The sequence below is a fragment of the Dipodomys ordii genome, unplaced genomic scaffold, assembly GCF_000151885.1.
Source record: "Dipodomys ordii isolate 6190 unplaced genomic scaffold, Dord_2.0 Scaffold68, whole genome shotgun sequence".
Lineage (NCBI taxonomy): Eukaryota > Metazoa > Chordata > Mammalia > Rodentia > Heteromyidae > Dipodomys > Dipodomys ordii.
The window spans coordinates 4,940,243-4,965,444 of NW_012267284.1; the positions used below are offsets into that span (position 1 = coordinate 4,940,243).

The 25,202-nt window shown below is 45.2% G+C and overlaps 1 protein-coding gene and 1 pseudogene across 2 annotated transcripts in view; both read right to left on the minus strand.

The window, feature by feature from the left end:
- The window catches only part of Rbak (RB-associated KRAB zinc finger), a 20,901-nt gene extending 11,301 nt beyond the window's left edge, over positions 1-9,600 (minus strand). The window contains exons 1-4 of one of the 2 annotated variants that reach the window (XM_013023558.1): positions 9,575-9,600; positions 7,971-8,016; positions 1,610-1,736; positions 308-403 (exon numbers count right to left, since the gene is read on the minus strand). In XM_013023558.1, coding sequence (XP_012879012.1) covers positions 308-403; positions 1,610-1,736; positions 7,971-7,985 — 238 coding nt within the window. In that variant the 5' untranslated portion in view covers positions 7,986-8,016; positions 9,575-9,600. Of the gene's footprint in view, positions 1-307; positions 404-1,609; positions 1,737-7,970; positions 8,017-9,170; positions 9,414-9,574 lie in introns of those variants that run through there. The other variant, XM_013023557.1, reaches the window with a different exon arrangement.
- Positions 9,601-13,820: 4,220 nt separating this feature from the next.
- LOC105990874 overlaps positions 13,821-25,202 on the minus strand; it is a 71,391-nt pseudogene continuing 60,009 nt past the window's right edge.

Consider the following 25,202-nt stretch of genomic DNA (forward strand, 5'->3'; position numbering starts at 1 on the left):
TTTCTTTTTGCTTATGTGGTGCTGAGGAATCGAACCCAGGGCCTCATGCATGCAAGGCAAGCGCTCTACCACTGAGCCACCTTCCCAGCCCTGATATAATACTATGTCAGGCATTAATTTTGTTTGAATATGCTGATTTAAAGTTCTCCAAACTAGATATATTCTTAGCATAATAATTATTCATTCTGAATACATACAAGAGTTACCATACTAGTGGGTTATATTTGGTGTAAAACCTTAAACATCAAGCTCCTAAAGGAACTGGGATAATAATTTTTTTTTTTTTAATGACACTCTATTCACTTACCTGGGTGATTTTGGGAGGGAAAGTCATCTTCTATCATCCATGGTTCTTCACCCTGCTCCAACTTAATAATCATGTTTGGTTTGATAAAGTCATACCCTGTTAACAAAAAGTAGATAAGTGCTTGAGTCAGCTGGCTTGCTTTGGAATCTCTGTGGTGTGGAGGGTGCTGCTTTACAGACTGTAAAATAAAAAGGTCCTCTGTTATTTTTTTTGCTGCTGGTCCTCGGGCTTGAATGTACACCCTGAACTCCTTTTGTTCAGAGCAGACAGTCAACCAATTAAGTCACAGCTCCACTTCTGTTTTTTTGGTGATTAACTGGACACACAAGTCTCATGGACTTTCCTGCCTGAACTGGCTTTGAACCTTGATCCTCAGATCTCAGCCTCCTGAGTAGCTGATTAGAGGCATGAGCCACTAGTGCCAAGCTAAGGCCTTATTTATTTATTTATTTTTGGTTGATCATAGGGCTTGAACTCTGGGCTTGGGCACTGTCCTTCAGCTCTTCAGCTCAAGGCTAGTGCTCTACCACTTGAGCCACAACACCACTTCTGGTTTTCTGAGTGGCTCATTGGAGATTAGACTCACAGTTTTTCCTGCCCCAGCTGGCTTGGAACTGTGATCCTCAGATCTCAGCCTACTGAGCAGCTAGGATTATAGGCATGAGCCACAGGTGCCCAGAAACTAAAGCCCCATTTTTTTTTTTTTTGGTCTGGTCATGGGGCCTGAACTCTGGGCCTGGGCGCTTTCCCTCAGCTCTTCAGCTCAAGGCTAGCACTCTACCACTTGAGCCACAGTACCACTTCTGGCTTTTTTCTTTTTGCTTATGTGGTACTGAGGAATTGAACCCAGGACCTCATGCATGCAAGGCAATCGCTCTACCACTGATCCACCTTCCCAGCCCCCCCCCATTTTTGTTTTCTTTTTCTTTTTTTTTTTGGTCATGGGGCTTGAACTCTGGGCCTGGGCACTGTCTCTTAGGTGATCTTCAGCTCAAGGCTAGCACTCTACCACAGGTTTTCTGAGTGGTTTACTGGAGATAAGAGTCTTACAAACTTTCCTGCTCGGGCTGGCTTTGAACCGTGATCCTCAGATCTCAGCCTCCTGAGTAGCTAGGATTACAGGCATGTGCCACTGGTGTCTGGCTTAAGGCCCCATTTTTTAATCTTATCAAAATTAGAGCCTTTGAAAGGAGAAGTATTCATTCATTCTCCACCCCAAAGGAACTAAAGGCTCTTATCATTTGTTTCTTCAACCTTAGGAAGAAAATTGAAAGTACTTCACAGAATGCAAGCTGTCCTTACCTAGGGAGACAAGGTGGCTGTAATTCTCCAGCATCACATCCCTGTACATTGCCTTCTCATCAGCGTCCAGCTGCTGCCACTCCTCTTGGGTGAAGTCCACAGCCACATCGTTGAAAGACACTGCTCCCTGTGATGATAACAGTTGGGTAACATGGAAAAGACAAGATTTTTCCCAAGCTAACAGGCATGAACATTGTATATCTCACTGTATGTATAGACTGTGGAAGGAAAACAAACCACAGTGGAAGCACACTACCTTTGAAAATTTTAATATACAATAAAAACAGCAAGACTAAAACCCAATCTAGTTTCCATTTTCTCCTTGAATTATGAGTTTTGGAGATATATAGCACTGTTCTTTGTTCTTGAAAAGTAGATAGCCAAATGAGCAGATGCATGTATAGACAAACATGCATGTTTTACTCCTAGTTAGTTTCTTTGGTCTCCTTTGTTAGCCACTGCCTCCCCTTTCAGGTCCCTTCATGATTGAGCACCCAACTGAGGTCTTGTGTCTTTCCTCTCCATCAGTGCTCTCACCCTGTCAGCTCTTTGAATCATTCTGCTTCTTTCATTCTTGCAGATGGATAGCTACTGCTACCTCTGGCTGAATTTCTTACTTCTTTCAATGTTCACTATAAACATCTTACCTCAAACATTCCCTTCTTGCTGCAACATGTTTGACTGAATGAACACCCACAGGTGCTATGAGTGATGTATGCAGTGAAGAGAAGACTAACAAAAGAGGCTTCAATTCTTTTAATTTTATGCTCTAATTAAGCTTCTAAATGTTCCTAAAGATGAACTGGCTATTCTACAGGATCAAAGAGGAAAGTACTGATGGTTAAAACTGAAGCAGTGTGAATGTTTAAGAGGTTGGTTCAGAAAATAGGCCAAAACACACCAAGAAGGCACTTTCCTAAGGACAGATTCCAACCATTGACAAAGATCAATTCTAACTCAAGAAGGTAAGTCAAACACACAGTTATTTTCCTGCCTTATGAAGAAAGGTCAATTCAAATATACTGAAAAAATGAATTCCATTTTCCTAAGAGCACTAAAATGCAAAGGTTCCACAGCAGGAATTTCTCAATGAACATCCAAGGTAATAGCGAAGAGTAGAAGACAAAAGAAGCAAGAGCCATGGACCATGCTTTATATAGGGGCTATAGTATGGCAGGCAAAGCTGCCAGACACCAGACAAGACCCTGAATATTTCTTGGGGCTCTTCCAAGATTGGGTAACAGAGAAATGAACCCAGGACATACATGATGAGCTGGGTTTAGCAAACAGAGGAGCTAGATGAAAACCCCCTGGCTTGCACAGTGTAGTGGAGACAGCAGAAGGAAAATGACATACAATCTCATCAAAATCAGGAACAGGTATAATGCTAATTATCTTTAATAAAGGATGAAAACATAGTTACAGGTATAAAACTATTCCCATGTGCAGATGATGAAATCCATAGAACTGATGACAAATCCAACTCAGTAGAGTAATTGTTATGCAATAGGATATAAAATTGGTACACATAAATTTAATAATTTATTATTTTTGTTGGCCATGGGCTTGACCTGAGGCCTGGGCACTCACCGTCACCAAGCTGTTTTTGCTCAAGGCTCATACTCTACCAGTTTGAGCCACAGTACCACGTCTAGTTTTCTTAACTGGAGATAGGAGTCTCATGGAATTTCCTGCCTGGGCTGACTTCAAATCATGATCCTCAGGTCTTTTTTTTTTTGAGTCTCATCGTGGGGCCTGAACTCTGGGCCTGGGCGCTGTCCCTCAGCTGTTCAGCTCAAGGCTAGCGCTCTTACCACTTGAGCCACTGCCACTTCTGGCTTTTTTCTTTTTGCTTATGTGGTGCTGAGGAATCGAACCCAGGACCTCATGCATGCAAGGCAAGCGCTCTACCACTGAGCCACCTTCCCAGCCCCGATCCTCAGGTCTTAAGTCTCCTGAGTAGCTACAATTACAGGCATTAGATGCCAGCACCTGGTGGCACATACCAATTAATAGCCCTTTTTACCTAAAAAGAAGTAAAAATATAGAATGCAGGTGTATGTTAGGTTTATAATAACACAAAGAAAAGCTCTTATCACAAAGATGTCAGTTACCCTAAGAAAATTTCATAAAGAAAAATAAGCTATGAAGGTAACCTAATATTACTGCATTAAAAGTTATATACAGTGGGACTACATTTACATATGTCAGGTAATAAGTACATTTCCTTTTGTAGTGTCATCTGTTCCCTTATTCTCTCCAATTCCCTCCCTCCCATCTCTACCCGCAAGTTGCATAGTTCACTTTCATCAATGTTCAGTGCGCTCTACTGCTGCACTTTTTCACCCTTTCTCCTAGGATTCTGTGCCCTCCTTCCACCCTCCCACATGTGCAGATTCATGTGCACATGAATACATATAGAAGGTAAAGAATACAGTCATCAGAGAAAGAAAAAACAAATTAAGAAAAAAGTCCTTTGTTTCCATATCTTTGGAGTTTGTTTCAGTATGTATATTATTTATGTATATTATTTTATATACATGGAGAGGTGCTTGGGTATTGCACCTTTGTGATTATCTCTCCCGAGATGATCCTCTTTTAGTGTCACTGTGTGTGAGTATCTAGAATCCTGTGTAATTTACCCCAGCGCATTTTATATCTAACTTCCGCATAACAGGGAGAACATGTGCTGTTTGTCTCTCTGATCTTGGTTTACCTCATTTAACATGATTTGTTCTAGTTCCATCCATTTCCCTGCAAATGACATTATTTTAATCTTCCTAATGGCTGTGTAAAATTGTATATAGGTACCACATTTTTATTATCCATTCATTTGTTGTGGAGAATCTAGGCTGTTTCCATATCTTGGCTATTGTGAACAGTGCAGCAATGAACATGGATATGCAGGTGTCCTTATTATATCTGGTCTCATGATGCTCAGGGTAGATAGAAGCCTAGGAGTAGTATGGGTCGTAGGGTAGATCTATGCTTTCCAGAGTGGTTGTACTAGTTTACATTCCCATCAGCAGTGCAGTAGGGGTCCTTTTTCCCCACATGCCCACCAGCATTTGTTATTGTTTGAATTCACAACATGGGCCAATCTAACTGGAGTAAGATGTTATCTCAGGTTGTTTTGATTTGCATTTCCTTTATGGCTAGGGATGATGAGCATTTCCTCATGTGTTTTTTTTGCCATTCTTTCTTCTGAGAAGTTTCTTCTTAGCTCCCTTGCCCATTTAGTAATTGGGATATTAAGTTTGGGACAGCTAAATTTCTTGGATATTAGGCCTTTGTCTGATTGGATTTTAACTATGATTAAAGTAGTTGGGAGTACAGCTCAGTGGCAGAGTATATGCTTAACATGCATTAAGACTCAGATTCAATATCTAGCCTCCTCCCTCCAAACTCCCACTTTATATAGGTTTGGTAATAATATTATGAATATAGACAGACCAGTGTTAAACTACAAAGAATTATGACTAAAGGATAATGGGGATATTACAAACCACTGAAGCAAAACTGAATTCTAATAAATGGTGCTATGGTTTGGGTATAGCCAAAGTTTTCCCTCATGAGCCAGGCACTGGTAGCTCATGCTAATTCTAGCTACTGTAATTCTAGCTACTCAGGAAGCTGAGATCTGAGAATTATGGTTCAAAGCCAGACTGGGCAGAAAAGTCCATGAGACTCTTATCTCTAATTAACCACCAGAACATGGGAAGTAATGCTGTGGCTCAAGTGGTAGAGCACTAGCCTGAGCACAAAGAGACTCAGGGACGAGAGCTAGGCTTGAGTTCAAGTCCCATAATTGACTTGGGGGTGGAGGGGGGAGAATGAAGCTGTTATAAGTCATGCCCTTGAACCTCCAAAACTAGGAGCTAAATAAACTTTTCTTCTTCATAAATGGGCTGCCTCCAGTATTTTATTATAGGCGAATATAAACAGTGTAAAAGCAAGTGATAACCATTTGGGCTATATCCATATACCTATACCTTGTACTACAAAAGAGTAAACTCCAACTGCTCAGTAAGCTAAAGTTAAAAAACAAAAACAAACAAACAAAAAAACCCCACAAGTTAATTTCTCCATAACCTTGCTACACTTCACCTTGTAAGACCCTCTGAAGTGCTTTTCATTGTAGTTTTTAAGTTCCTCTGCTTTATGTGGAAAACTGGAAAGCTGAGAGACTCTCCACCTTCCCTTCCTCCAGCTACACAGGTGTGTGTCTATGGGTGCTGCTAAGTCAACTGCATGTTCTACAGAGACAGACACATAGAATAGGGCCATGGTTTCCAGGGCAGCTTACAAGACTGGCACAGGGATGGATCCATAGATCTGTTCCTGCCTAAGAAACAACCCCAAGATTACTAACAAGAGAAGGACTGCCTGAAGACTACCATAAATAAGGTGATGATAAAATTCCTGTGGCTGTTAATTAGTATGTTTACCCAGCAAAGGAGAGCCCTTACTAGTGCATATGTACAGGGACAAGGACAGCAGTCCAACAACAGTAGTTCAACACATAATGGTCCAATGATGCCCAGGATCCTAGTTAGAGACTTCCCAATCTCTATCAGGCCATTTGTTAGTTAAATTTCACTTGTCAATCAACTTGTTCATCAGGGATCATGCTAAACAAGACTGCCTTAGATCCATCCAATTGCAAACCTGCTTTTATTGATTCACCTCCTCTACCCCATAAGGGCAGGAGGGAATGATCTGCTCCAGGCTGTAGTAGTCTAGCTCAGTCCATCCTTGATCTTTCTTAGGAATGTACTTTTGCTTTCAACCTATATTTTGATGCTGCCTGCCTGTATCCTGCTCAATTCTTTTAGGAATTGAAGGCCTGCAACCAAAACCTAGATGGGAAACCCATCCTTGAGAGCCTCACTAGCATTAATGGTAACACTTATGCTTGTTTGTATCTTTTTTTTTTTGTCAGTTGTGGGGCTTGAACTCTGGGCCTGGGTGTTGTCCCTCAGCTCTTCAGCTCAAGGCCAGCACTCTACCACTTGAGCTACAGCACTACTTCCGGTTTTCTGGTGGTTTATTGGAGATAGGAGTCTCATGGTTTTTCCTGCCTGGGCTGGCTTTGAACCATGATCCTCAGATCTCAGCCTCCTGAGTAGCTAGGATTACAGGCGTGAGCCACCACTGCCTGGCAGCTTGTTCGTATCTTAAAGATAGCTAAAATAAACTAAAGTGCTACCTTCTGCTGGCATCATGTCATGTAATAATAATTTCCTTTCTCCATCTTATTTCTTTCCTAATAAAATTTCCTATCATGTTTATTATCTTTCATCATCTCTTGCTGGATACAAGGACTGGTTTTTCATTGACATTAGCACTGAGCTACAGTCCCAACCTCAGAGTGAATTTTTTTAAGGTCAAAAAAAAAAAAAAGAGAGAAAAAGATGCTATGATGAAGGTTATGTGCTTAAAAGTAACAGGTGTGAAAGGTCATGTGAGATTATCAACTGGATTTGACTGTATTTAAGTTACTGACAGCAGGCTCACGCCTGTAATCCTAGCTACTCAGGAGGCTGAGATCTGAGGATCATAGTTCAAAGCCAGCCCGGGCAGAAAAGTCTGTGAGACTCTGATCTCCAATAAACCACTAGAAAACCAGAAGTGACTCTGTGGCTCAAGACATAGAGCGCTCACCTTGAGCTGAAGAGCATAGGGACAGCGCCCAGGCCCAGAATTAAAAAAAAGTTACTGACAGCATCAGAAAAGTGCTAAGTGGGAACTAAAATGCTAAGAAATGAAATGTGAATACATAGTGAAATCTTTCCAAGAATATATATTTTTGTTCTGTTTTTGTGCAACCCCAGACAGACAAGAAACATTTGGTCATTCTCCCTTGCTTGTGATTTTACCTCTAGATTTCATAAGTCAACAAAGAAAATGCTCATTTTCTACAGGCATCAAGTTTACCCTGGGTAGTTGGCAACAAGGAGTTCAATCCCCAGGACCACAAAATGAATCATAAACACGAGCTGTTGATATAATGGTTATCAGGCAGCTATTCACAATCTGATCAACTTTAATAGAGAAAATGATCCAAGTCCTGGGAAATCTTCCAAACATACAGTTGATGCAGATGATGTAATGGATATTATTTTTCCTTTTTTACGATTGTCAAGAACATCACATCATCTTGGCAACTGAACTATGTAAGACCTAACGTTATCCCTCACCTACAAAAGACACTGACAAAAGCTTCATTGTAGATCCTTTGACTGAATTTTATGCACCGTCTTTCTTCTATTTCTAATTTCCATTCCAAAGAACAGATCTTAATAAGCTTCATCAAATTCATTACAAAGGACAGTGAGAGGCAATCCACAGGACAACTTACCTTCAATTTGTTCATTTTCCACTGGTCTTGGAAGTTGATGGTGAACCTATTGGAGGAGAAGCAGATCACTGGGTCAGGAGCTAAGTATCCCAACCACATGAAATACCCAGGCAATTCTCAGAAAGGGCCAAACATATGAGATGGAGGAAGCATACACCTTTCTAATTCCAACACCAGCAGGTGATAATAGACGGCTCAGGCTCTTAAAGATGAATATAAACAAAGAACTCCTTTCTAAACACGGTATTCAGCCACTATTAAATGCAAGGCACAAAATAAAGAATAAAGTTCCCTTAGACTATTCCTATTTTCCATTCTGTTTTGTAATGCTGAATATTAAACTTGGGCTTTGCACAAGCTAGACTACAGACTAGACCTCCAGTTTATCCTCTCTTCAAATTGCTTATAATCAGACAATCCATATGAATAGAGAATTTGAGAGCTCAGAAATCAATTTAATGGCTGGTATGGTAGTACCGTTCTGTGATCTCTGCATTCTACTGGCTAGGCTGGGCATAAGGAACGGTATGTTTTAGCTTATTTCTCAAATTATTCGACTAAATTTGTTTTTTCGCGCTTAAGAAAACTAGACTGAACCCGGGCGCCTGTGGCTCATGCCTGTTAACCATGATCTAAGGATCATGGTTCGAAGCCATCCCGGACAGGAAAGTCCATGAGACTTGTACTTCCAACTGATGTGCAAAAAGCCTTAAGTGGAGCTATGACTCAAGTGTAGAGCACTAGCCTTGAGCAAAACAAAACAAAAGCTCAGGGGGAAAGCTCCCAGACCCTGAGATCAAGCCCAAGACCGACCGACACGCACACAAAGAAAGGAAAGAAAGGAAGGAAGGAAGAAAAACTAGACTACAATGGACAGAGGAACAGTGCCTTCAGACTTTAATCTTCTGGCCGACCACTCCAGCACTGTCATCCATCACCTCCATCCATCAACACAGGCAACACAATAGACTTCTCTTGCCCCACACTGGGACTATTAGTAAAGGCAGAACTGGGGGAACCAGCAGAAAGAACCGAGGTGCACCTACACACCCCTGGGGAAAGGCGCAGACAGAAGCTGCGTCAAGGAGAGGAGGGAGGAGTGGAACCCGGTCAGACCCCCACAAAGCATCCAGGCCCGCGCAGCCGCTCCGCCTTCACCCCACCTGCCTTCTGGGGACGCGGGCCGCCCGCTCCCCGCACCTGTGTGCTCGCCGGGCGCTAGCTGCACGCAGGCCCTGCGCACCCCGTCCTCGGGGCTACGACTTCCCGCCCTTCCAGGGGCTCCCGAGGGTACGTCCTCGTGGCCGCCGCCGGTCCTTCACCTCCAGAGCGGCGGATCTGGGCCTGGGGAATGAGTTCCAGGCGGGCGTCCCTCCCGGGATCTGGCCTGAGCCTCAGGGGACTCACCGACCCGCTGAGACGCCGCGCCCGCCCCGGACCCTGCCGCCCGCCGACACCGCTGCCACTGACGGCCGGGGCTCAGGCCTCTGCCGCGGGCTCGGCGAGAGCCGGGCAGGCCAGCCCTGGTCCGTGCGGTCACGCTCGCCTAGTGCCGGCCCGGCCGCTCGCCCCTCAGTCTCGCAGGCTCCGCGACGCTCGCCTACCGGAGGCCAGAGCCCGGGAGTTGAGGGCTGAGCTGACCGCCGCACCGACAGGAAAGCTGGTAGGGCGTCAGAGGCGCGCAAGCGCAGACACGCACGCAGGGCAACCTGCGCTTGCGCAGCAGCACACCGGAAGTTAGCATTCGAGGTTGCCTGCGATGCTCAAAACTACCACAAGAACTCTATTTCCCAAAAGTCCGTGCGACATTAAGTTTAGGGACCGTCCTGCAAATTCATACCTCATTCGGCTGCACGGAACTGCTGGACGCCGGCAATCACTCATGTCCTTACTCCCAGGTCTCTGTGTTGGCAGTGTGTTACTATGGTTGGGAATTCAACACTGGAGAGACCAAGGAGATCTCAAGGCTATTTACTTCTGGGTAGAAGGGTGCATAACCGTTCTATGCACTGTCAGTAGGCACACCGTGAGGGTGGTCCGCTTGGTTTCTATGGAAAGTGCTCTGACCATCAATCAAAGGTTCCCTACTGGGGGAGGGGAGGGTCCATTCTCCTTTAATTTCATTGTCGGAGGCAAAGGCTCACTTTTTTTTTTTTGGACAGGGAAGGCTCCAGATCGCCGAACTGACAGTTAACAGTGCAAGGAAGTTGGGAAAAACAAACAAGCAAAACAAAACAAAACAAACCCCCCAAAAAACCATAAATGAAAAGTCCCTATTTTTTTCTGGAAGTTTGGCAAGTTGATACCCAAGTAGACAGGGGTCAGAAACATTGAGACAAATATGGTGGGCAAGTTTCAGATGAGAAAAAAAACTAACCAACAAAGTGCTCAGTAAATGGAAATATTTGGAATACAAATCTCTGACCATATTCCTTACTCCACCCATGCAGCCGGCCCACACACGTGGTTTAAGTGGGTAGAGTTTGAAGCTGAGTGTAGAGTTCACTACTAATGCCTACCTTGTCAGAAGGAGATTTGAGTGTGATATCCATTGGAACTTACTTCTCTACTTTAAGCTTGAGATTCCATCTTCCACACCAATCCCTTGGGAGTGTCCCCAGTGCAGAAGAACTTTAAGTCAAAATGCAGGTAGCTATGATCGTTGAGTGGGGACCCAATGGTGCTGAGAAACCTCACAAATGTCCCCAGTGTGGGAAAATCTTGTGCAGATCAGAATTCATTGTCTATTACTGAGTGTACAGAGGTGACAGCTCCTGTAGGGGCAATATTCAGGGGAGAGGAGTTAGGAGGAAGACTCACTCTGTTACTGGGTCTAGATGAGGGTTTGTGAAGTTTCCCTTTAGAAGTAGAGACTCTCCATTTAGGGTCCTTGACTTCAATCACAAAATAAGAATTTCCAAACAAGTTATAATTGTAAGAAAATTTGGCAGATCTTGAGTAAGTGACCAAGCAGACAAGCACAAAGGCAAAAAGCATCCTCTAAAGGAGGGCGGGTGCTCTCAAAGGGAGAGTTGGTATTATTCTTTCCGTTCCTGTTCTGTGACTCTATTTAAAACTTAGGTATTTCTCTCAGGAAGGAATGCATCCTGCCACCAAACAGGTGGCAGGATGAGACAAAGAGTGCATCTATGTTTTCAAATACCTTGTTTATTCTGGAGTTTCTGGCTGCAATTTACCACCGAGTCTCATTTTTCCTAATCTATCTTGCTTCAACTCCCATAAAGAGGACAGTTACATGAGAGGGACATCTATTGCAGATATGGTATCTGGGCTTGAGCTGGTACTTGCTGGGGAGAAGCCTGGCAGTTGTTCAGAGTGTGGGAAAAGCATCTTGCATAAGTCCTGTTTCATGGAATATCACCACATCCACATGGATGAGAAGCACTCCATGTGTGGTGAGTGTGGGAAAGCCTTCTCCTAGAAGTCTTACCTTATCCTACACTGGAGAGCAGAGAAGCCATATAGGTGCAGTAATGTGGTAAAGTCTTCTTCCAGAAGTCCCACCTCTTCCTGCACTGGAGAATGCAAACAGGGGACAAGCCATAAGGCTAGTGAATGTGGGAAAGCCTTCTTCCAGACCTCCTGCCTCATCCTGCACTGGAGGACAAATGTGGCGCTGGGTTCAATCCAATCACACACACACACACACACACACACACACACACACACACACAGGAACACAAAAGCTGAGCCAAGTGCTGGCAGTTCACATCTGTAATCCTAGCTACTCAGGAGGCTGAGATCTGAGGATCATGGTTCAAAGCCAGCTCAGGCAAGAAAGTTGGTAAGACTCTTACTTCCACTAAACTACAAAAAAAAAACAAAACCAAAAAACAGAAGTGGAGCTATGGCAGAGCATTATTCTTGAGCACAAAGGCTCAGGGACAGCACCCAGGTCCAGAGCTCAAGCCCCAGGAATGGAAATAGATAGATAGATAGACCAGCAGACCGGCAGACCAACAGACAGACAGACATACAGACAGATAGATAGATATTAAAGGTGCTTGCTGCTGGTGAGGGACTCGGGCAGATGCTACAATTCATTTTAGGTGTCATTAGGGAGTGTTAGGTAAAAGGGTGAATTTGAAAGGACAAGAAGACTGAAAGCAGGCAGAGACACCAACCTCAACAGACCAGATCAACTTTAATAGAAAATTGAAGACGGACACTGTAGTGACCTGAGGTTATGCTGGGGGGCCAGGGGTGAAGGGACTTAAGTAGGGTCCTGGGTAAAGGTGGGTGGCTGGAAGGTACAGCATTTTGGGATGGAGTTTTGCAAGTTTGTGGTTCTGGCCTGAAGTAATTTGTGCATGCCTGGTTCTAGGAAGCTGTAGGACAAAGCCACTGAGTAGGCCCTGGTTCAGCAAGAATGGCTTGCTTGGGGGAAGTCAGGTGTCTGTTACCTGGGTGGGGGGGTGGAGAGTAGACTTTCACATTTTTGGGATTGCAGATTCCCCTTGCAGAGGAGGAAGGGGAAGGAAGGCTTCACAGAGGAAAAGGTACTTTGGTGGACCTTTGAATCACACAGGAGGAAAGAGAAGGGACACTGAAACTGGGGCAGAAGCTATGAGAATATGTGTAGTCTTACTGTGTCTTAGAAGTAGCTGGAATAAGTTGTAGTTTATTTTACACATTATGAGGAACCCAGATATTCAGTGTGCATCTTGATCAAGTTTTGTATGTCAACATGCCTCTAGAATTACCACCCAGACCAAGATATAGCACCTATCCAACACCCAGGCAGTCTCCCCTGTGCTGGGCCTACTGGAGTCATTAACCCAGCCAACCACTTTTAGGACACCAACCATCAGACACCATTGATCAGTTTGTCATTGTCCTTTGTCTAGAGAGAACAGCATGGTATTTACAGTCTGGTTACTTCTTCTTAGACCTTCATGTGATATCCATGTTGTCTTTACTTGGTTTTGGTGGGGAGAAGCTAATATCAGTAGTTCATTCTTTTCTGTTAGCACATAGAATTCCATTGTGTAAATAACAGACTGTTTATCTAGTCTCTAACTGTGGCCATTTGTATCCCAAAAGAATGCTAGGCAAGGGTGGCTCAAGACTATATAACCCTGCCTCTACTTGAGACAGAAGAATCATTGTTTGAGTCCAGTCTGGGCAAAAGTTAATGAGACTTTATCTTAAAAACAAGGTGAGGATGGTGGGACACACCTATGGTCCCAGCTTCTTAGGTAGATCTCTGTTCAAAGCCAGCTGGGGCAGAGTTCTTATGAGACCTTAATCTGGAAAATAAACTCAGAGCAAAAGCTCTGGGGGGTTTGGGGCCTGGATTAAGTGGTAGAGTGCTTGCCTAGCAGGCATGAGGCCCTGAGTTCAGTGTTGAGTACTACACGAAGGAAGAACTGGGGAGGGGAAACGGAAAGAAGAAAGAGAGGGAGAGAGGGAGGGAGAGGGAAAGGGGGGGTAGAGAATGAGGAAGACAATGAAGGAGGGGGAGAAAGGGGTGGAAAGAAGGCAGGAAAAAAGAAAGAAAAGAAAGAGAGAAAGAGGAGGGAGGAAGAAAAATAAAGAGAGGGAGGAAGAAGGAAAGAAGAGAGGAAGGGAAAAGGAAGGGAGGAAAGGAAAGAAGGGAAGAAGGAAGAAAGGGAGGTAGGGAAGAAAGAAAGAAGAAAGGAAAGAAGGAAGGAAGGAAGGGACTATCTACTCGGCGTATCTATAGAATCTGGGCAGGGCTGGAGTCTGATTTTGAGGTGTGCGTGCCACAGTCAGTTTACCTCCTGCAGGTTTGGGGAGCCCTGGATGGCTTTGCAACATCCATCTGAAGGGGGCAACTTCAGGGCGTCCATTGCCTGGCAACCCAAGTTAGGTGAGATCTGTGTCATGGCCCATCCTATGGCTAACTACCCGTTGCAGGGCACCCTGAATGTCCCGATTGCGAAGCGTGTAGATGGCTGGGTAGAGCAGTGGTGTGAGGTTGATGTAGATGAGCGACACCAATTTGTCCTCCTCCAAGGAGCGGCTTCTTAGGGGTCTGGCATACATGGCCGTGGCGCAGCCGTAGTGGAGGACGGCCACGGTAAGGTGGGATGCTACTGTGTTGAAGGCTTTGCGGCGTCCAGCTGTGTCCCCTACTCCCAGGATCACCACCAGCACCCTGGTGTAGGACATCAGGATGAGGATGAGCGGGAGCACCAGCAGCAGCAGGCAGGCCGCCAGGAGCACGTGCTCTTGCAGGTCTCTGTTCCCACAGGCCAGCACCAGCACCGCGGGGAGGTCACAGAAGACATGGTTGACAAGACCACCTCGGCAGAAGGGCAGCCGGAATATGGCAGTGGTGAGACCTAAGGCTAACACAGAGCCACCCACGCAGCAGGAGGCCAGGAGGCCCCAGCAGAGCCCTGTGGTCATGAGCTGGGGGTAATAGAGTGGGTGGCAGATGGCCAGGTAGCGGTCCAAGGCCATGGCTGCCAGCAATAGGCACTCAGAACCTCCCAGAGCTACAAAAAGGCCCATCTGGGCAGCACAAGTGGAGGGAGACACGGCCTGGCCTCCTGGAGGCAGGAGGAAGCCAGCCAGCATTCGTGGGGTGAGGACCAGGGTGTAAGCCACCTCCACTGTAGACAGTGCGGCCAGGAAGAAGTACATGGGTGTGTGGAGGCTGGGCTCTGCCAGGGCTAGACCCAGGATGAGCAGGTTCCCTGCCAGGGTGGCCAGGTAGAGTGGAAGCAGGAGAGCAAAGAGCAGCAAACGAAGGCCCTGTGGCCACCCAGAGAAGCCCAAGATAACAAACTCCTGTGGGGATGTCCAGTTAGACTCAGGCCAGTAGCTTGTGTTGGGGCCTAGAAGAGAGGCAGCATGGTATTACCACCATCACCCCCACCTTGGGGCCCTAGAACATGACATCAGCCATCTGAAGTCTTTGTCCGGCTTTCTACATGCTTATCTATGCACCCCCCCCTCCCCTCCGGGGTCTTGGAGTCCCTTCAGGAGAAAGTTCCAGTCTTCTAGGAATTGACACGCTACCACTATTTACTCTTCCTGCTGGTCATGTGTGCTTCTAGGAACTCCATGTCTGCTTCAGACCTGGGTTCTTCAGTATCCCTGGGTTTTCTTCTTTTTTTTTTCTTTTTTGTGTGTGTCAGTTTTGGGGCTTGAACTCTGGGCCTGGGCACTGTCCCTGAACTCTTCAGCTCAAGGTGAGTGCTCTGCCACTTGAGCCACAGTGCCACTTCCAGTTTTCTCCTGGTTAATTGGAGATAAGAGTCTCACAGATTTTCCTGCCTGGGCTGGCTTTGAAATGTGATCCTCAGATCTCAGCCTCCTGGGTAGCTAGGATTATAAGCCTGAGCTACCAGTAACAGGCTGGTTTTTCTTCTTGAGCTTTCTTTTTTCTTTTATTTTTGGTACTGGGATTTGAACTCAGGGCCTCACTCTACCAGCTGAACTATGCCCTCAGCCCTAGTTGTGTCAGTTATTATTTTTTTTGTTAGATAGACTTTCATGTGTTTTGCTTGGAAAGTGATCCTCCTATTTACACATCCTGTGTAGCTGGGATGACAGGCACATGCTACCCTGCACAGCTTTTATTGGTTGGGATGGGGGTGGTCTCAACAACTTTCTGCCTGAGCTAGCCTTAAAACACAATCCTCACAATTTCTACCTCTTGAGTAGCTGGGGTTACAAGTATACGCCTCTATACTTGGCCCGCTTCTATCCTTTTTCAGTCCCCCACGATCCATACCCAAGGAGGCAGGCATCCTCTTTCCAACTCTTAGCTCTGAGGACCAGGGACCTTCCTAGGGTGGGAAGATAGCTGGAGAGGTTCAGGTTTCTTCTCGATGACTGCCACATAGAGTCAGCAGGTTCTTAGAGAGACAGCTGGGCATTCCTGCAGATAAAATCATGAAGATGAAGTGGTACATATAGAACAGAGCAAGACTCTTCTGTTCACAAAAGTCTGCCCGACTCCCTCTGCCCCTGTTGTCCCTGAAGGAAGACACACACAACTTCTCAGCTCTGTGCAAATAGATCAGTCTCCCTCCTCACCTTCCCTAGGCTGCTTTGTTTCATCGATCTTTGATATTTTGTTCTCTTTCATTCTCCCCACCCCACTCTCTTTTGGTGCCAGTACTGGGGTTTGAACTCAGGGTCAGGATGCTCTCTTTTAGTTTTCTTTTTCTTTTGCTAAAGGATGATGTTCTACCACTTGAGCCACACCTCCAGCCCTTTTTGCTGGTTAATTGGAGATGAGACTCTCTTGGACTTGTCTTTCTGGTCTTCAAATTGAGATCCTCAGATCTCAGCTTCCTGAGTAGTTAGGTGTGTAGGTATAAACCCTCGGCCCTCTGCTTCTTACTCAGTCTCTTTCTAATTATTTTTCTTTTTTTCTTTTTGTGAGAAGGTGTTTCATTAAAAAAAAAAAAGAAAAAAGAAAGAACCAACCCTTGGGATTGGAGGAGTGACTCAGGTCATAGAGTCCCAGCCAATGAGCAAAAGCAAGTGTCAGCTACTGAATTTGAGTACCCATCTTGGAGGAAAAAAGAGAGAGAGAAGGGGTTATACTCTGTAGCAAGGCTGGCCTTGAGTTTACAATCCTCTGGCTTCAGCCTCCCAAGGGATGGGATTATAGGCATTTATAACCATCTTTGACTCTTCTGTTTTTCAAGCCACCAACTACATTGGCCTTTTTTCCCAAGGACAGTTTTTCACGAAACTATTTCCTGTTGGCTATCGAGATTAGTCCACATTGTTCAGCATCCGAATTGGGATCCTTCAAAGTTTTCTTTCATTCCAGTCTCCTCTTTTGCTATTGTAGGCAGAACTAATATGTTATCTATAGTGTATTTCCAAAAGAATAAAATCAGGGCTTGGGTGGCAACACATGCGTGTACTCCCAGCTATTTAGGAGGCAGAAGCAGTTCAACCATAGTCCAAGTCAGTCCAAATCAAGTTAACACAAGATCCTATCTGAAAAACAAAACTAAAAGCAAAAAGGGCTGAAGGAGTGGCTCAAGTGGTAGAGTGCCTGCCTACTGAGTTCAAACTACAGTCCTACCAAAATAGAAATGAAATCATGGTGAAGAGACATACTACCATGTTCATTACAGTACTGTTTATAAGAGCCAATGAATGGAAACACCCTTAAGTGTCCATCAACTGATGAGTGGGTAAAGGCAATGTGATATGTGTATGCAGTGGAACACTATATAGCCATAAAAAAGGATGAACTCGTGGGGGAGGGAAGGGATAGGGGGAGAACAGCAAAGGAGGAGGTAACAATGCTCAACAAGATGTACTCATTACTTTACTTATGTAACTGTAACCCCTCTGTACAACATCTTTACAATAAAAATTTTAAACAAAAATGAACTCCAGTCATTTGTGACAACATGGATAAAACCAAAGAACATTATAAGTGAAGAAGCCAGGCTCAGAAAGCCAAGTACCTAGCCGGGTGCCGGTGGCTCACGCCTGTAATCCTAGCTACTCAGGAGGCTGAGATCTGAGGATCGTGGTTCAAAGCCAGCCCAGGCAGGAAAGTTCGTGAGACTCTTATCTCCAATAAACCCCGCTAGAAAACCAGAAGTGGCGCTGTGGCTCAAGTGGTAGAGTGCTTACCTTGAGCTGAAGAGCACAAAGACAGCGCCCAAGCCCAGAGTTCAAGCCCCACGACTGACAAAAAAATAATAATAATAAAATAAAAGACAAATACCTTTGGCTTCCTCAATGTACCACAACCCCACTGAGAATGAGGGATGCTCTTTTCTTTCTTTTTTAAAAATATCATCATCATCATCATCACCATCATCATCATCATCATCATTATTATCTTTAAGTAGTTGGGATGCCCTTTTCCTCTGCACCTTATCTTTGCACATGCTGTTCCTGTTTCCTGGAATTCTCTGCAGTCACCACATTATCTACCTGGAAACATTCTCTTCATTCTCTCCAATGTGGTGCTCTGATTACCACTTCCTGTGTAAAGAATCCTGTCCCCCCAGGCAGGCGTGGTGTCACCTTCTGATTCCACTGTTTTACCGCAAGGCCACGAAACTCAGTCTCCTGGAATCAAAGATATTTGCCTTCATTGTTTGCAAACCACCTTGAGCTTCCAAGGTAGGCACTCTAGTGCTGAACCACACCTCCAGCCCCTTTAAAAATTGTCTTTTTCTTTTTCTTCTTGGATTGGATCTTACTTTTTTTTTTTTTTTTGCTGGTCATGGGGCCTGAACTCTGGGCCTGGGCGCTGTCCCTCAGCTCTTCAGCTCAAGGCTAGCGTTCTACCACTTGAGCCACAGTGCCACTTCCAGCTTTTATTCTTTTTTGCTTATGTGGTGCTGAGGAATCGAACCCAGGGCCTCATGCTTGCAAGGCATGCACTCTACCACTGAGCCACCTTCCCAGCCCCTGGATCTTATGTTTTTATCCTTGGACAAGCCTCAGATTTTGATCCTCCTTCCTCTGCCTCTTGGTACCTGGGAACATAGGTATGTGCCATTACACTCAGCTTGAATTAGATTTCCAAGGAGAAAAGTCCCTTGCTCAACCCTTTCGTTTTTGGCAGGACTGGGGTTGAACTCAGGACATTGAACTTTCTAGGCATATATGTGCTTGACCTCTTGAATTATGCCTCCAGCTCTTTTTCCACATTGGTTATTTTCAAAGTAGTCTCACTTTATACACCAGCTTGCCTGGGCTTTGATCTTTCTGTGGTCCAAGGACAAAAACATAGCATCCTATCCAAGAAAAGAATTAGAACCAAAAAGGGCTAGGGGCGTGGTTCAGCACTAGAGTGCTGAAGCTCAAGGTCCTGGGCTTGAGTCTCAGTACTGAAGGAAAGAAAGGAGGAAGGGAGGGAGGAAGGAAGGAAGGAAGAAAGAAAAGAGAGAAGGAAGGAAGGAAAGAAGGGAGGGAGGGCAAGGAGGGAGGGCAAGGAGGGAAGGTGAGAAGGGAAGGAAGGGGAGGAAAGAGAGGAAGAGGTATGGGAGGGAGGGAGGAAGGGAGCCAGCCTCACCTGGCTAGGTTGAGTCATTGCCTCCTTCAAAGTATTTCACCTGCCATCCAGCCCATGAGACCCTCAGAGCAGGTTTAGGGGAGATCCTACCCCCACCAGGACCATTTCCTGATATTTAGCTATGGTTCCTCTCCTCCCAGGAAGCTCACAGCACATGAAGCTCCTTGTGTAGTTTGTGAACATCAGCCCCTGCACTGAGAACCTTCAGCATTCACTAAGAGAGAACTGCATCTATGTGCTCCATCTCTTGAGGAAGGAGAGAGGAAGAGATAAGCTGTGCGTCTTCCAGGTCTGCTCAAGGTGACATGACCAGAATGGAAGTTTCCAAACCAGGCACTGGTGGATCATGTCTGTAATCTGCGGATCATGGTTCAAGGGCAGTAATGGCAGATAAGTCTTCAAGACTGTTTCCAATTAACCACACACACACACACACACACACACACACACACACACACACACGAGGAGTTTGTAGTTATGGCTTTTATAACCAAACTATCCACTGTTTCTTAAAAATAAATAAAAGATAACCGGGTGCTTGTAGCTCATGCCTGTAATCCTAGCTACTCAGGAGGCTGATACTTGAGGATCAAGGTTCAAAGCTAGCCTAGGCATGAGTCTGTAAGATTCTTTTGTTGTTGTTGGTTGTGGGGCTTGAACTCTGGGTCTGGGTGCTGTCCCTCAGCACTTTAGCTCGAGGTTAGGGCTCTACCACTTGAGCCATAGCACCACTTTCAGTTTTGTGAGTGGTTTATTGGAGATAAAGAGTCTCATGGATTTTTCCTGCCTAGGCTGGCTTTAAACCATGATCCTCAGATCTCAGCCTCCTGAGTAGCTAGGATTACAGGCGTGAGCCACCAACGCCTGGCTGAGATTCTTTTTTTATTTTTTTCTGTCTGTTAGATGTCAGATGTGACGTTTCTTTTTTTAAATTTAATTTTATTTTATTAAAGAGGTGATGTACAGAGGGGTTAGTTACATAAGTAAGGTAATGAGTATATTTCTTGTCGAATAGTGTTGTTCCCTCCTTCATTTTCTCCCACTTTCCCTCCTCGCCAAGTCCCCTCCCCCGCCAAGTTGTAAAGTTCATTTCCGACATAGTGTCTTGTGAGTATGAGATTCTTATCTCTAATTAACTGCCCCAAAACTGGAAATGGAGCTGTGGCTCAAGTGGTAGAGTACTAGCCTACTACTGGAGTAAAAAACCAAGATCCCAGAAGCAACAATGCTTGATAAGAAATGTACGCATTACCTTGCTCATGTGATTGTAACCCCTCTGTACAGTATTTTCACAATAAAAAATCTTATTAAAAAACCCCCAAGACCCCGAGTTCAAGTCCCAGTGCTAGCATACAGAAAATGTAAAAAGACATTTTAGTGGGTATTGGAGATGTACTTGATGATAGAATGCTGGCTTTGATGCTTAGCATGGCTAGCACTGCAAAAACTAAACCAGAACAAAATAAGCTCAAATGGTCTTTTGATGTTGCAAGAGAGCATGAAGGAACGTGAGGACACTAGTTTCATATAGAATGGGAAGTTGGCAAGGCAATAGAAAATCAGAAATAACATGGCTGAGGCTACTAATGGACTTTAGAAGGGACTTGTGCTTGCGTGTGCGTGTGTGCAGTGTACTGTGTCCTGGGATGTGGTCTGCTTCATCTATCTCTGGAGCAGCTGTAGGCAGCAGAGGAATCTGGAACTGGATCAGGTTTTGGGCTTTATTTCTGTGGCAGAGGACATGGCCCAGATCACCTGTTTTTCCTTATTTTTGGGGGGAGGGGGGGTCCGGTCGTAGGGCCTGAACTCTGGGCCTGGGTGCTGTCCCTCAGCTCTTCAGCTCAAGGCTAGTGCTCTACCACTTGAGCCACAGCACCATTTCCGGCTTTTCTTGTTTTTGCTTATGTGGTGCTGAGGAATCGAACTCAGAGCCTCATGCATGCAAGGCAAGCGCTTTACCACTGAGCCACTTTCCCAGCCCCCACCTGCTTTTCCTTGGGTCTCGGATTTCTCATCTGTTCACTTTGATATAGGTTCCAGGCTCTGTGGTTCCTAAAAGCACCCCTAAATCTAATGTTGTTCCCATGTGCTGGCAGCAGGAACCCACCTTTTGTTCTTGGAGACCGGTGACACAGGAGAACTGAGTCCACGGGCACTTCACTGGGTCCCAGCACTTCACTAATGGCTGTCAGTCCTTCAGTCCTCGGTTGTGGGCCAGTGAGTGCAGAAGGAGCTCTACAGTTAGGACATACTAAGAAATGAGCAAATACCAAGATGAGAACTCCTTCCTCTGTGTGTGTGTGTGTGTGTGTGTATGTGTAAATAAACAAGGTATCCAAATGCATGCATGAAAATAGAATAATGAGGCTGAGCACCCACCCTGTGGCTCATGTCTATAATCCTAACTACTCAGGAGGCAGAGATTGGCCTAGGCAGGAAACTCCATGAGACTCTTATCTCCTATTAACCAGCACAAAGAAGCCAGAAGAAAAGCTGTGGTTCAAATGATACAACACCGGCCTTGAGCAAAAAAAATGCTAAGGGACAGTGCTGAGGCCAAGTTCAAGCCCCAATACCAACAAAAACAAATGTATCTTCTTTTAGTGTATAATCTTTTCTAATTCATTTTTAAAGATATGGTTAGCTGGGTGCCAGTGATTCACACCTGTAATCCTAGCTACTCGGGAAGCTGAATCTGAGGATTACTGTTCAAAGCCGGCCCAAACAGACAAATCTGAGAAACTCTTATCTCCAAGTAACAAGCAAAAAGCTGGCAGTGACGCTGTGGCTGACAGGCAGCTGTGAGTGAAAAAGCCAAGTGAGGTGCAAGGCTCTGAGTTCGAGCCCCCAGTACTGGCACACACACATGCAATAATATAAATATAAACATCTGGTAGATATATGATTATTTAACCTCAAAAAGAATATCGTGGGAGAATATATAAACAATGTGTTTAGTCCTTTCTCTTTGCTTCCTGTTTACCACGTGCTAAATTCTTTCCATGGCTGGAAATCTATGGATACCCATAGCATCCATAGATGCAGTGGGAGAGAGAGAAGAGGAAACTATGGTGTGTGTGTGTGTGTGTGTGTGTGAGAGAGAGAGAGAGAGCGCGCATGGGTGGGCAGAGGTTTGCAATACACCAGGAGCCCCTTACCTGCTGCTCTCTTGTGCCAAGATGAAATCCTTTAAAGCTCCAGCCTGGTCTCCCATCCCGAACCCATCCCCTAACTCCTTGTTCAGGCTCTTCTGGCCCACCATTGCCAGTGTCCTCACATTCCCTACAAACATGACAGAATGGAAACAGCTCTAACTGCTGCCATTGCTATTACTCCACTACTATTCTTGTTTGCTCATCTTTTTTCCCCCCACTGTGCAAGTGTTATTTCCAGCACCCTACAGGCATATTATTTAATATATGCTTGGCACAGTGGCTCATGCCTGTAATCCTAGTGACTCAGGAGGCAGAGATTGGAAAGATGACAGTTTGATGCCAGCCCAGGGAAAATGTCAGCAAGACTCCATCTCAACAAATAAGCTGAGCATCATCTGAGCTGCACGGGAAGCACGGGTGGTCTGAGACTGGCTCTGGTCAAAAATTTGAGAGACCCTATTTCACAAATAACTAAAGGAAACAAGGGCTAGGGATGCAGCTCAAGTGGTAGACCATCTACTTAGCAAGCATGAATCCCTGAATTCAAACCCCAATCCTTATCGATAACCCCAGTCCACACACACACACACACACACACACACACACACACACACACACACCCCAACTATGTAATAGGCATTATCATTGATTTATAGATGAGGAGCTGAGACCTGGAGAGCGATAAAGGAGGTCACACCTGTCTACAGATAAGATAGATAGCAATGTGTATACTGTAAGGCAGGGAACCTTGCTCTCCTCTGGACTTAACTGTCTGTCTCAACCTAAGAAGGGGAAAAGCACAAGGGAATGAAGGAGAGAGAAGCGGATGCCACAGCACACATAGAGATGAAGAGGTAAAGACCCAAGAGAGGAGTCAGCAGAGTCTGCTTGGGCAGAAGTGTGCCGGCTGACAGGCAGCTACAAACACATAATGGCTGGAGGCCTGCTGCACTTAACTAAGCACTCCCCCAGCTCAGGTAGCTTCTAGCCTCTGGGCTACAGAGGCGGGATGGAGATGGGAGTCGCAGAAGAACAGAAGGACTCGGAGGGAAGGGGAGAGAGAGAAAAAGAGAGAAAGAGAGAGAGAGAGAGAGAGAGAGAGAGCCAGAGAGACAGAGAGACAGAGAGTCAGAGACAGAGATTAGAAATCTTCCACTCTGGCTTCTGAACCTTAAGACTCTTGTCTTACAAAATCGGTTTCAGTTGCTAAATTCTTCCAGCAACTTGGGATTTCAATCCCCAGCACCTACTACCCACAAAGAGTCATGTCTTCTCTTGCTCCTTGGAGGGAATAGACCAGAATATGGAATATTATTTTGGTGGTTGTGGGCTTCAACTCAGGTCCTTGTACTTGCTAGGTAGGTGCTCACCTCTTGAGCCATTCCCTACAATACTCTTCCCTTTTGCCCAGGAAGGCTGGACTTCAATCCTCCTATTTATGCTTCCAGTGTAGCTGGGTTGAAAGGCATGCATTATTACATTCAGCTTTTTATTGGTTGAAATGGGGCCTTGTGAATATTTTTCAGCTAGGCTCACCTTGAACCCTTGTCCTCCCAACTACAATCTAACTCCTTAGTAGCTAGGATTATAGATGTAAACTATTCTACTCATTGGAGTATAGAATATTAAAGAATATATCCAAACCCTGGACTACCATATCCTGAATACCACCCCTTTTTGAACTCTTAATTATTGGCTGGCTAAGCCAATTATTTTCCCTGGAGGGAAAATAAGTTCTAACAAGTGAATCCTCGTGGAAGAAGAGATCAAGTCTGGATTCAGGAGGTCCCTTAGATCCTGGTTAGAAATTCAAGTCCCAACCATCCACCATAATGTGAATCCTCCAAAGTTCTGAGATCCCTCCCTTGGCTACAGTGTGCCTCATGTTTACTCTCCAGCAATACAGCAGTCACCCCTTTTCTCCCTGACCCTTCCGCATGCATCTCCAATACCAAAATGCTCAACTTTGCCCACCTGTTAGTATACTTCTCCTTCAAGGTCCAGAGTAAATATCAGCCCTTTCTGAACAAATATAATAAAATCACAGAGTCAATTACTGAAAGGTTTTGAGGAAAATGAGACCGGATGACTGTGCCACATCTATACTCTTGTCTCCCTTGATGTTTTCAGATTCCCTTCCCAATAAGGATGGGATTCTTCTGTTCAGTAAGGAAAGAGTTAGCTAATAGGTTTCCCAGGGCCCACTTAAGGGTCTGGCTGGAGTCTAAGCCCCAGGGTCTTGTTAGTGAGCTCTATACTTCATTGTGTCATCTGAGGAGTTTCCTTATCTCAGAAGGTCAGGGCTGTAGAGGGACAAGAAGGAGTGGAGAACACGGGGAAATCAGACCTGTGCTATCCTGGAAGAGGACAGGAGGAGAGGACCAGGAGAGGATACCATTTTCCTAGAGTGAGACCAAAACTGTGTAGTAAGAGCAAGGATAAATTTGAACTCAGGGATTGAGTTATCCAAAGCACTTTGATAGCATCTCCTTGGGGGAAGGAGAGAACAGTGGCTGCTTTATCCGCCATTTTTCCAAAATTTGAACCATGGAGTAGCCAAGAGAATGATGATTTTAGACTTGGGGTCATATCACTTAGATGATAAATTAAGAGGTTTTAGACCTTTGTACCCCTACAGAAAACAATGATCAAGAAGCAACTCTGGACTGAAATAGCTCCAGGAGAGCTTGAGAGTCTAAATATGATGGCCCCAATATAACCCCAAAGCTGAGAATAACGTCATCAAATTGCACAGGAAGAATACTTACGTTGTTCCAATGTCATCTGGTTTCTAAGACCTGCAGAGCTCAGGGATGAGGGGATCTCCTTAGCTACAAATTCCTTCGCAGGGCAAAAGGGAGCAGGAAGATCCGAACAGCACTCACACCAACCAGCCCTCACTACAGCCACCAAGCCTACTTCCTTCATGGCCAAAGTACCCACAGACTTCATTGACTAGGACTCCAGCTTCTGCAGTCTCTGAGAGTCTACACAACCATATCTTCCAGAAGTCAAAGCTACCATAACTGCCTCCCCCCTTCACACCCCTAAGTTCACAGCAAAAAGACACCCCCC